At 39.8% G+C, this 13,064-nt stretch overlaps 1 protein-coding gene across 3 annotated transcripts in view; it reads right to left on the reverse strand.

Moving 5' to 3' along the window:
- Window positions 1-339: 339 nt before the first annotated feature.
- CFAP36 (cilia and flagella associated protein 36) overlaps window positions 340-13,064 on the reverse strand; it is a 40,279-nt gene continuing 27,554 nt past the window's right edge. For 2 of the 3 annotated variants that reach the window (XM_002709861.5, XM_089326403.1), the window contains 6 exons: window positions 12,505-12,592; window positions 10,802-10,853; window positions 8,081-8,183; window positions 1,938-2,074; window positions 1,376-1,525; window positions 340-499 (listed from right to left, as the gene is read on the reverse strand). In XM_002709861.5, the coding sequence (XP_002709907.1) occupies window positions 398-499; window positions 1,376-1,525; window positions 1,938-2,074; window positions 8,081-8,183; window positions 10,802-10,853; window positions 12,505-12,592 (632 nt within the window). In that variant the 3' untranslated portion in view covers window positions 340-397. Of the gene's footprint in view, window positions 500-1,375; window positions 1,526-1,937; window positions 2,075-5,085; window positions 6,059-8,080; window positions 8,184-10,801; window positions 10,854-12,504; window positions 12,593-13,064 lie in introns of those variants that run through there. The other variant, XM_051842884.3, reaches the window with a different exon arrangement.

The raw sequence follows: 13,064 nt of genomic DNA on the forward strand, positions 1-13,064 counted from the left end.
GCCAGCCCTGCTCACAGCACTCTGTACTTCCTAACACTTTGCTCTTTGAGCTTTCTTCACCAGCCCTATGAAGGCAGAGACCTTGTCAATTTAATCAACTGCTATATTCTTACTGCATATATGTAGTATAGTGCCTAGCACAAATACTAAGTAGAATGAATAAACACACTACAAACTGGTTTCTATATCCTCTTCTCCAAGAGAAAACTGTATCCAGAAATTGAATTTAAACAGATCAGTGTAAGCTGTCTTCCCTACTGCCCTTTTGCCTCAAATATTTAATAATGAGCTTATATTAGCATTTACAAAAGCAAGGATTTTTTTATAATAGACTTGGTATAAGGATTAAATAATTTATTTTTAAGAAAATTTGAACTATTTTGCTATTTTTTTAATATTACTTATTAATAACTTCTTCTTTAAGTTTCTCTGCAAGCAATCGCCTCTTTAGTAATGTTTCCTTCTCTTCTGCTGTCATTTCTGGTTTCTCTGTCATTTCCTTAAAAAAAAAGAAAAAGAAAACAATTAACCAGTGGTATAACATGGACTCATTTTTCTAACACTCCCAACATACTGCCTCAAACAATTAAAGAAATATGCAGTCAGAGGGTCAGAGGTGTCTCTGTTAGACTGCAGATACTGTATTCATACATTAAATTATCCATGACACTGTATTTTGTGGCACTGAGTCCCACTGGTTATTTACAAACGATGTAAAGAGTCACATTAAAAAGAAAAAGACATATTCAGGAAAAAATTAAAATTCAGGGGCCAGCATGGTGGCACAGTGGGCAAAAGCCATGCCTGGAACACTGGCATCCCATATGAGCACCAGTTCGAGTCTGGCTGCTCTGCTTCAGTTCCAGATCCCTGCTGATGCAGCCCTAGCCATTCTGACCATTTGGGCAGTGAGCCAGCAGATGGAGCATTCTCGGATTCTCTCTCTCTCTCTCTCTCCCTCTCTCTCTCCCTCCCTCCCCCATAGATTAGGTTTCTGAAATATCTTCTTTGTAAAATTTCTTGCAGGAAGCTCTTGAAGATGGCTGGTATACTAATGCTGCTCTAAGGTAGGACAGTTGAGACATTTCAGAAGACTCAGGTGAAACAGATTGCTGACCCTTAATCACTCAGATCAGGGCAAGTGGAGAGCCAGAAAAAAAATGCATAATGAAGATGCTACTATTTGTCCCTCAGAAACTCTTCATCACAATTATCTCATTTCCTAGAAATGTTTCAAGCAGCTGTTGCACTAGCAGGATGATTAATATAAGTGGATCCACCAGCAAAATCCATTAGAGGCTTTCTTGCACATACTCTGAGTGTGTTAATTCCACTCCTACATTAGCAAATGTTGACATACTAAAGCTAGACATACCTCTACCTCCCCCACGGGTTTTCCTTTCTGCTCCGCATTTTCTATCTGCTTAGTCCTTATATCCTTCCTCATGGACATCAATTTATCTCTCTTCTGTTTCAGATAGTGTTCTCGTTGCCGGAGCTCTTCCATTCCAAGTGCTGACAAATTCTGGGTCAAATGAGAAAAGGAACTATCTAAATTCAAGTCCATATAATAAATGGCACAGATACCCACTGACTGATGCAATTAGATCTTTGATTTTAATGATAAAGAAAGCAAGTACACACTGTTCCCAGTACCTTATAATTTTGTTCATTGTTCTTAAAAAGTGATGTTTTTCTGTGTGGGTACAAACTGTTGAAATCTTTACTTAATATATACTAAATTGATCTTCTGTATATAAAGATAAATGAAAATGAATCTTGATGTGAATGGAATGGGAGAGGGAGTGGGAGATGGGAGGGTTGTGGTTGGGAGGGAAGTTATTGGGGGGGAAAATGCCACTGTAATCCAAAAGCTGTACTTTGGAAATTTATATTTATTAAATAAAAGTTAAAAAAAAGTGATGTTTTTCACTTACTGCTATTGGTCCTTCAATGCTTGCATGTTCTAAACCAGGATTCTTCAAGTCCTTCTGTGGAAGCGAGGGAGTTTCAGGCAACATATCCACCTTTCTTGCCAAGGGTTGTACTGACTGATTAGCAAAATGCATTTTTTCTGGCAGTAATTAGACAATGAGACCAATTAGACTACTTTAAGAAACATTAAGTATTGCAGTAAGTTCAGCTTACTGAGTTAATGATGGTAACACTTTTTTTTTCACATTCATTCAATCAACAAAAATTCAGTGCCCATAATGTGTCAGGCATTGGGTGAGAATAAACCCAGTTGCTATCCTTAAAGAACCTGAACTCTAACCCTATAATCGATGACATTTCAATAAACACCAGTTTCCCGTTATCTGTACAGTACTGTAGCTACAAAAAGATATAATCCCTGATTAAAGATTAGAACTCTAATATAATTACAGGGGTGGGGAAACTTTTCTGCCAAAGGCCATCTGGATATTAATAACATCATTCATGGGCCATAGAAAATTATCGACTTGAAAATTACCTTACTATATATATGTATTTAATTTTGAGTCCCACGTGCAGTTGCCTAGGCAAGGCCAGACCAAATGATTTTGCAGGCCTTATATGTGGGGAGCAGCTCGGACTAGACTAAGTTACTGGAATTAAGACTTATTCTATGCATCTGCTCTCCTCTGTGGGGAGCAGCTCGGACTAGACTAAGTTACTGGAATTAAGACTTATTCTATGCATCTGCTCTCCCACAATATGGCGCTGGGAGAGAAGTAAACAGCTTCCGCACAGCTGCCTCCAGTTCAACCAATTAACTGTAGGACCTGCTCCTGATTGGAGAGCAGCGTACTCGGCGTGTGGGCAGCCGAGTTGGGATTGGCGGAGGAGGACTATAAAGGAGGAGAGAGACGGCATGCACCAGGAACATCTATGAGGAACATCTAAGGGGAACACCTGTGCAGCCCCCGAGAAGAGCCGGCCGGCGGTGTGCCGCTCCCCTGCGGAAGTGGGGAATGTGGCCAGGGGGAACTGCCCTTCCACGGAGGTGGAAGGGATAGTAGCCAACCCGGGAAGAACCAGCAGCAAACCCGGGGAGGGCCGAGCAGACGAAAGAACAGCGCAGGGTCCTGTGTCGTTCCCCCACGAAGACGGGGAGCGACATTATATTGCCCATGGGCTGTATGGTCCCAACCCTGCACAGGTGCTCCATAAGCCAAGTAAGTAGTATACTTATCTCTCACTAATGTAATTGGTTTCTAAACTTTGCATGCAGATAAAAAAAACTCTAAGTGACTATACATTTTCAGAGCAATTATTATAAAACTACAACTTTGTTATGCAGAAGTGCCAGTAATATCTATAATTTTTGTTTTTAACTACATACTGAAGATAACTAAAGATTTCTAAAACAAGCAGAACTTGGAAGCACAAATAGCAGGATAACTCCATGAGCTATTCGATGGCTGTGGCAAGAACTAGGATTAACATGCTGATTGCTCCTAAAGGCATTTGATTATAAGATTGTGTTTTTTTAAAAGAATATATAAAAACATTTTTATATAAGTGCATGGACTATGAAAGAAAGCAGAATGATATCAGCAAAGATTTAATATAAAAATGATGCTGAGAACTAAAAGTGTGATGGGAGAACTTATATACATGTCTCTATTAAAAACGCTGGCTCCATACTAAAACCAGAAATAGAACTTGGCTGCACAAGAAACTTGACAAAGCACCACTGCTGCAGCACAGAGCAGCCTGACTGCTGTACTGGGGAGATTGGACAAGAAAAGCTCTACGGGCCTTGGACTGTCAGGGAAGTCTTCATGAAAGATGTGAACTGGAGCTAGCACTGCAAACCAACCCAGACCGGGAACTACAGAACTAACTTTGAAATAAAGATGAATTTAAAACAAGTTGGGCAAAAAGTACAGATAGAGTCTAAACATGGGCTCTCTTACTTCAGTAGAGGTCACTTTAGTAGAGGTAGACTTGTCTCCCACATATGGAACCACAGAACAGGAGAAGGAACTGCTCAAATGATTGCTGAGAAGGGGGGAACCTATACATACAGACATTTGTGTTCAACTCATGTACGTTTCTGGATACTTTTTGCCATGAGTCTATTATAAACACATTGTTTATTAGGGTACTTCAGAAAGTGTGGAAAAAGTAGAATTAAAAGTTAATTATGGAGGGACTGGTGTTGTGGCGTAGTAGATTAAGCCTCTACCTGCAGTGCCAGCATCCCATATGGGTGCTGGTTCGTGTCCCGGCTGCTCCTCTTCCAATCCAGTTCTCTGCTATGGCCTGGGAAAGCAGTGGAAGATGGCCCAAGTCCTTGGGCGCCTGCACCCGCGGGGGAGACCCAGAAGCTACTGGCTCCAGGTTGGACCAGCTCTGGCTGTTGCAGCCATTTGGAGAGTGAACCACTGGATAGAAGACCTTTATCTCTGTTTCTCCCACTCTCTGTAACGCTACCTCTCAAAATAAATTTAAAAGATCTTAGAAAAAAACTTAATTTTGGTGCAAAATAATTTGAAATGCATGCATAATTTTTTCATAACATACATTCTCCAATGAATTTTTTAAAGATCTTGCATGAATTTCAAAATTTTCTGCACCAAAATTAAACTTACATCTTAATTCTACAGGTTCAAGGTTGTGGTACAGCAGGTTAAGCCTCTGCCTGCAATGCCAGCATCCCATATGGGTGCTGGTTTGAGTCCTGGCTGCTCCACTTCCAATCCAGCTCCTTACTAGTGCTCCTGGGAAAGCAGCAGAAGATGGTCCAAGTGCTTAGGCCCCTGCACCCATGTAGTAGACCCAGATGAAGTTCCTCAACCCCGGCTTCAGCCTGATGCAGCCCTGACCATTGCAGCCATTTGTAGAGTGAACCAGCAGATGGAAGACCTCTCTCTCTCCCCTCCCCCTTTCCCCCCACCCCCACCTCTCCTCTCTTTCAAATAAATACATCTTTTAAAAAATAAATAAAATAGGAATAGAAAGAAATTTCTTCTAAATTTTTTCCCCTAAGATCAGGAAGAAGATAAGAATATCCCCTTCTCAACATTCTAATTCAACACTGTACTGCAAATCCTCCATAATACAAAAAGATAACAAAAAGGAAATGAGGTACATTGATAAGGAAGAAAGATGTAAAACTATCTTTATTCACAGATAACATGCATTGACCAAAAAAAAAAAAAAAAACCTGGAATAAGCAATTATAGCAAGAGTACAGGGTAATCAAAAATAACTTTCCTTTACACCAGTAGTAAGTAAATTAAATTTGAAATTAAAACACAATACCACGTATATTGGCACCCAAAAAGTGAAACACTTGAAGCATACAATCTAGTAAAATACACACAAGATTCACATAAAAAAAAATTTAAGATTCTGATTAAAGAACTCAAAGAACCACATAAATGGAGATATTCCATGTTCGTAAATGGGAAGACCCAACAGTGTGAATATGTAAGTATAGGTTCAATATAATGCCATGAAAATCTCAGCAAGTTATTTTGTGGATATTGAGAAACTTATCCTAAAAATGTATATGAGAAAGCAAAAGAACCAGAATAGCCCAATAAATACTGAAGAACAAAGTGGAGAATTGATACTACCTAATTTTATGATAATCAAGACAGTATGTTACTGGCAAAAGAATGGACAAACCAATCTGATAGGAGAGAAAAGAATCTGAAAATGGACACAAACTTAGTCAACTGATCTTTGACAAAGGAACAAAGGTAACTCAATGGAGAAAAGCTAGTCTTTTAAACAAACGGGGCGGGGCTGGCGCTGTGACGTAGTGGGTTAAAGCCCTGGCCTCAAGCATCTGCATCCCATATGGGCGCCGGTTCGAGTCCTGGCTGCTCCTCTTCCCAACCAGCTCTCTGCTATGGCCTGGGATAGCAGTGGAAGATGGCCCAAGTCCCTGGGCCCTGCGCCCACGTGGGAAACCAGGAGGAAGCGCCTGGCTCCTGGCTCCTGGCTTCAGATCGGCTCAGCTCCCACCGTTGCGGCCATCTGGAGAGTGAACCAGCAGTCGGAAGATCTCTCTCTCTGTCTCTGCCTCTCTCTATAACTCTTTCAAGTAAATAAAATAAATCTTTAAAAAAAATAAAATAAACAAATGAGGCTAGAACAACTGGACATACACATGATAAAAGAAAAAAAATCTAAACGCATATGTCACATCTTTCACAATAATTAATCCCAAATGGATTCTAGCACTAAATGTAAAGTGCAAAACTATAAAACTCCTAGAAAGAAACATAGAAATAACCCTAGAGGGCTGGCGCTGTGGCACAGCGGGTTAAAGCCCTGGCCTGAAGTGCCGGCATCCCATATGGGCGCTGGTTCTAATCCCAGCTGCTCCTCTTCCAATCCCACTCTCTGCTATGGCCTGGGAAAACAGCAGAAGATGGCCCAAGTGCTTGGGCCCCTGTACCCACGTGGGAGACCCAGAGGAAGCTGCTGGCTCCTGGCTTTGGATCAGCACAGCTCCGGCTATTGCAGCCATCTGGGGAGTGAACCAGTGGATAGAAGACCTCTCTCTCTGTCTCTACCTCTCTGTAACTCTATCTTTCAAATAAATAAAATAAATCTTAAAAAAAAAAAAAAAAAGAAATGGGGCTGGCACTGTGGTACAGGGGGTTAAAGCCCTGGTCTGAAGCTCTGGCATCCCATATGGGTGCCCGTTCTAATCCCGGCTGCTCCTCTTCCAGTCCAGCTCTCTGCTGCGGCCAGGGAGTGCAGTGGAGGATGGCCCACGTACTTGGGCCCTGCACCCCATGGAAGACCAGGAGAAGCACCTGGCTCCTGCCTTTGGCCATTGGAGGGTGAACCAACGGCAAAAGAAGACCTTTCTCTCTGTCTCTCTCTCTCACTGTCCACTCTGTCAAAAAAAAAAAAAAAAAAAAAAAGTTGGAATCTGCACTTTCTGCTCAGTTTTGCTGTGAACCTAAAACTGCCCTGAAACACTTAAATAAAGTTGCACTCCTACTTAAACTTACTCCAATTTCAAAGTTCTTCTCAAGTGCAGAAAATTTTAAGATTTAATCAAAAGACAAAGGTAAGTCACAGTTTCACCATTTAAAAGCTCAGTGATCTTGGACAAGGCACTCAAGTTCCCTGAATTTCTTATTTAAAAAAAGATAAAAGAAAAATAAGGATCCTAATATCTAACTCACACAGTTATGTCAGTTATGTTTTTTAAATTTAAAATTGAGAAAAGAACATGCATTTAAAACTATAGAAATCCATGATAAAAATGAACTGAATTTATGATCACAATCCAATTTCTGTTCCAGAATTACTTGTTTTCTCACACTACAGGAAAGCAGAGAATATTGCGAGCGGATTTGTAGCATATTCAACAAGTACATCACCAACATATCCTCTGAGGTGTGCCATAAATTTTGGATTCAAAGACACACTTTTGACTAAATATCTAGACAAACTGGGGCCGGCACTGCAGCTCACTAGGCTAATCCTCCACCTGTGGCACTGGCACACCGGGTTCTAGTCCCGGTCGGGGCGCCGGATTCTGTCCCGGTTGCCCCTCTTCCAGGCCAGTTCTCTGCTGTGGCCCGGGAGTGCAGTGGAGAATGGCCCAAGTGCTTGGGCCCTGTACCCCATGGGAGACCAGGAGAAGCACCTGGCTCCTGCCATCGGATCAGTGGCAGCCACTGGAGGGTGAACCAACGGTAAAGGAAAACCTTTCTCTCTGTCTCTCTCTCATTGTCCACTCTGTCAAAAAAAAAAAAAAAAAATAGACAAACTGGATACCTCTTATTTTCTAACTGTGCTTTAATTCATTAAAAAAGTAATTTAATATTGTCTTTACAAGTTCAGTCTTTGACAAACACCAAACAACCATAAGCAAGGAAGAGAATACCAGATTTTACATGAGCGTATGGTGCAGGCTGCAGCGTGGCACAGGCCGGTGACTCCTCAAAGGCCTCTCACTGCTCTGGGTTCCAGGCTTCACTTGGAAATTTTGGGACGATACTCTTTTTCAGCTAAGTATTTCCTACTTGCAACCTCTTTAACTAAATTCACAAAGACCTTTTAAAATACCAATCCTCCATCCCAGAGTTAGAGAAAGTACAGTACCCCTCAACCTTACCTGAGGTTGAATGCCCAAAATGTTCACCACTTCCTTGGGAATGACTCATCTTCACAGCTTCACTAGTATGCTCTGGGGGCTCTTCTGTTTTATCCTCTGATAACTTCAGGAGTCCATAATACAATTTTTTAAAAAACACAATTTAGATTTATTTAGATAATTCACTACCTAAGGGATACAAAAATATTTCTTAAAAAAATTACTCTCTACTGACAAGTTAGTGAATAAGAGATCCTCTTTTCCCAAAATTCTTAAAGATTCTGTTAGCACTGTATAGCTCCTACTTTATGAAGGAGGTAAACTTCCATTTCCAATCATGTGATAACTCATATGGTTAGGACTTCAGACAGTGAAAACTGGGTTCAAACCCAGGCTTCACCCTCAGTATTCACGTGACTCTGAGCAAGACCAAGAAATACTCTAACAGAAATAAAACCACTGAACTATATGGTTTTCCATTTAAAATTATATACATATATGTATACTTACACACATATATATACTTATATGTATATATAAGCATACATACATATATATATACTTATACATATATATAAATAAAACATACTTTAAATGCTTGAAGTAGGCACATATTTGTTTCCATTTCTACAATGGGATAGTATATATACGTCAAAGAAATCATTCAAATCTTGGAAAATAAGTTAGCTAACATTTCCTTAAAAATAAGGGACAATTGGGGGCCATGTTGCTGCATAGTGAGATAAGCCACTGCCTGCAGCACTGGCCACCGGTTCGAGTCTCAGCTGCTCTACTTGCAATTCAGCTCCCTGTGAGGGCACCTGGGAAAGAAGCAGTGGAGGATGGCCCAAGTGCTTGGCCCCTGCACCCATGTGGAAGGCCTGGAAGAAGCTCCTGGCTTCGGCCTGGCCTAGCATCAGCCATTGTGACCTTTGGGGAGTGAGCCAGCAGATGGAAGACCTCTCTCTGTTTCTCCCCCGCCCCCCACCTCTCTCTATGTAACTCTGCCCTTCAAGTAAATAAATAAAATCTTTTTAAAAAAAATTAAGGGAAAATGCAATCACATGTAGATGATTAGGCAATTCACAAACATCTAAATTTTAAGTCCCTATACGTTGGGTGATAGATACATGGGGACTCATTATCACCATGTTTCCATAATAAAAAAATCTCAAAAGAAAACCAAAAATATACCCCTAAAACATTAGTATTCAAGAAACCTAATATAGTTTGCATTTAAATCAGAGAGTCACTACTGTCATCTAATAATAGTTTAGATCTAGTTTCTGTTCTATATCCTTATATTTAAAAATCCTGGGGCCAGTGCTATGACACAGCAGGGTAAGCCACTGCCTGCAGTACCAGCATCCAAGATAGGCACTGGCTCAAATCCTAGCTGCTCCACTTCCAATCCAGCTCCCTGTTAATGGCCTGGAAAAGGCAGCAGAAGATGGTCTAAGTGCTTGGGCCCCTGCACCCATGTAGATGACCCAGATGAAGCTCTTGGTCATTGGCTTCAAAATGGCCCAGATCCAACTGTTGCCGCCATTTAGAAAGTGAACCAGAAGATGGAAGATCTGTCTTTCTCTCTCGCTGCCTCTCCTTCTCTCTCTTTAACTCTGCCATTTAAATAAATCAATCTTAAAAAAAAAAACTTTATTAATATCTAAGAACTGCATCTTCATTTACTAAAAAAAGATCTACTCAAAATTCATAAATCATCTCTTAATCCCAAAACATCTCTCTTCTGTTCTTCATTAAGTACCCTGGAGTAAAATAGGTTTTTCAAAGACAGTGAAATGATACAAGCACATATCATAGTGACTGAGAGGGAAAATTCTTTCAAATGATTGAGAGAGTTTATATTAGGTTTCCCCTTCCCTTCAGGGAGACTGAGAAAATGTGGAAAAGGAGGCAGCCAGAAAAGCGGAGAAGCTACATGTTTAATTTACATACAGGAAAGATTAGGCATTTTATGGAAACGATTCATAATGGAAAATCAGTATATATGGAATTGTGATAATGCATCATTCTGCTTCAAGCTGATAATATCATAAAGCCTGCAGGGAACTTCAATTGCTGTTTCAATACAGTAAAGGAATCATGAAAAGTAGAAAAGTAAAATCTTTTCCCTAATCTTCTTTTACTCATAATCTTCCTTTTATTAGGAACCCTCTAAAATAAATGGTTTTATAATTTTCAGAGTTAATAACCTCTTTATTTATTGAGGAATTTAAAAGGTAGCTGATTAATTATGAAGAGAGTAAACTTACAAAGAAAGTAATCCTTTATAAGTATATACTTTCTATATTAAAAAGTATAAAAATTTAAATAGGGTTCAAGTCCCAACTCCGCTTGCAATTTCAGCTTCCTGCTAATGCAGACCTTGGAAGGCAGTGGTAATGGCTCAGCTGGTTGGATACCTGCCACCCACATGGGAAACTTGGACTGAGTTCACAGTCTGGGGCTTCACCATGGCCAGGTACTGACTGGTACAGGCATTTGGGAAGTGAACCAGTGGATGGGAGCTCATTTTGTTTGTGTTTCTTTGTCTCTATGTCTCTCAAATGATAAAATAATAAATAAAAAGTTAAATATCAACCCTATGTTCAATACAATATGACTATTCTGAGAAACTGAGTAGTTCCACATAAGCTTAAACTTCAACAGCAAAACCCAGGTATAAACTAAATAAGAGAAAAGAGCAACAAACTATACTTCTGTTATATGTTCTACAGGCACCTGTTTTGTTCTCTTCCTTTCTTCCTCCCGATCATATTCCTCTTTTGATTTTCTGAAATATTCAAAAATAAACAAAAAATAAGTTTTCTTTTTTGGTCAAAGAACAAATATTCAATCAACCAATATGCTAACCTAAGATTACAATACAAGCACAGCATTTTGGACACATGGATGGACAATAATCAGATTTTGCTCTAATGTGGCTTATGATCAACCGAGAAAGATGGATATAGGCATAGACATCATAACATAATTAGTAACATAAAATACAGGTTTACATTTTTATTCTAGAAATTTGACAACACTAGCTGAACAAAGACTAACAGAATTAAAATCTTAAACCCAAATGCGAATAGCAAATTCTACCAAAAGACTTTCATCTCCCTCTTGAGAAATCAGCCACACCCCCTCCTGATAAGAGCCACCCCCACCCCAATTCTAGCTTTTCCAACACCACTTGAACTATCGTAAAGTACTCCTCATGCCACTGTGCCAAAGCCTATTAACATTTATAAACTGCTTTAGGAAAAAAGGTCAAGGGCAACTGCTTTTTGCATATGTTCATAACTACTACTAACACAGTTACAGACCCCCCCTCAAAAGCTCTCAGAAAATAAAATCTAAAAATACAGTAGTGATCACTTTTCAGATCACTGGTCAACCAATAAGGCCAATCCAGTCAAAACTTCACCATCCTCTGACCCAAGTACCCTTACCTCTTCAACCTGTAAACTCAAAGCATTTTAGGTTATCCCAGGCTCTTATCTGTCCCTGCCATGGAAAGTAAGACCTGGCAGAAAAGGACTCAGTTTGTCTACATACCTGCCTCACTCCCTAAAACCACTCAAACTCCCTAAAGTTAAACACAAAGTCTCAGGGCTCCTGCCTTAGTCTCCCTCAAGGCCCATTCTCTTTTGTTTTGGGGCTGGAGATGAAGTGTGAAGGTGGGGCGACCACAGGATGCTTGAAGATGGTCATGTGTAGTGGGAGAGCTGGAGAAGCAGTACCCTCAACGGCCAGTGACTACAGGTATACTTTTGTCCTAAACCTGGCACAAAAATTAGGTGCTGCAATTGCCCCTCTCACCCAAAACTACAGCAGAGGTTAGGGGACAACCGGCCCTAAGAAAAAGAAAGGCCCACCAACCTTTCTTAGTTCTCAGTGGGCCCCTGTGGTGGGCTTCACACTTCTTGAAAGGTATCTGCCTCAGAATCATGTAATGGGAAGAGAAAGACCAACAAGACACACATCTGGGATAGATGCTTCCCAACATCCTCTCTCTCTTGCAGGTTATCCAATCTGTGGAATCTGGATGCCCAGCCTCCTACTGTGAGCTACCACTACAAACTGAGATCCAGAAACCATGGAGTATCCTGCTCAATTCAGGTCACTAACCCCTCTCCAGGGATCAGACTGGGTATACTGCAACTTCTTTTCATCATTGCCTAGTTTCCCATTCCTACGATGCAGGTAGGGAAAAAATCCTTTAATTTGGCTAATCTGGTATGAGTCATCTGAAAGTAATTTTTTCTGTCCATTAATAATAGTTATAAAATGATAAAAAGTTATAAAATGATAAGTCATTTTGATGGTCTTCACAGACAAATTTAGATATTTTGCTACTTCATAATATTTTCTGACTAAAAATATATACAAATAATATGCCATTACTAACGATTCATTCAAAAAATAAAGCAGAGTACCTAAGAACTTCCCTCAGGATTTTCATCTCTTGCTGTTCAAGGTCATTGGTCATATCAGAGCCATCTGTTAAGCAGTCAGGTAATACACCTGCTCAAAATCAAAGACCACACAGAAGAATATCAACTCAACTGAAAACATTTATTTCTCACTGTTCTAGTTTGTCAAGTACAAATCAGTTTAAGAAATGACATATAAAAAACATTCAAAGCTATTATCTTCTTAATTATTGCCTTTAAAACTTTTTCTCATTTTAGGGGCTTCCCCAGCACCACCAAGAAACCAACAATTTACCTGGAAATATATACTAGCAATTGTTTGTATTGGCTAGTAAAAATAACAAAGATGTATAACAATAAAATTAATGTTATACTGTCATCCATAATCATATAATATCTGAGCATATACTACTAGAATCATTGAACAAAGGTTAATAATGACACTATGCAATCAAAGGTGTCCCTTAAAAAGTAAAATACAATTTTGTTAACTGAAACAACATTTAATAGTCTATCCATACCACAACAGATGCTATTAAACAAAAGGGCCTTGCTTACTATGT

Source organism: Oryctolagus cuniculus, chromosome 2 (assembly GCF_051225735.1).
Source record: "Oryctolagus cuniculus isolate XC-2025 breed Fujian yellow rabbit chromosome 2, ASM5122573v1, whole genome shotgun sequence".
Classification (NCBI taxonomy): domain Eukaryota; kingdom Metazoa; phylum Chordata; class Mammalia; order Lagomorpha; family Leporidae; genus Oryctolagus; species Oryctolagus cuniculus.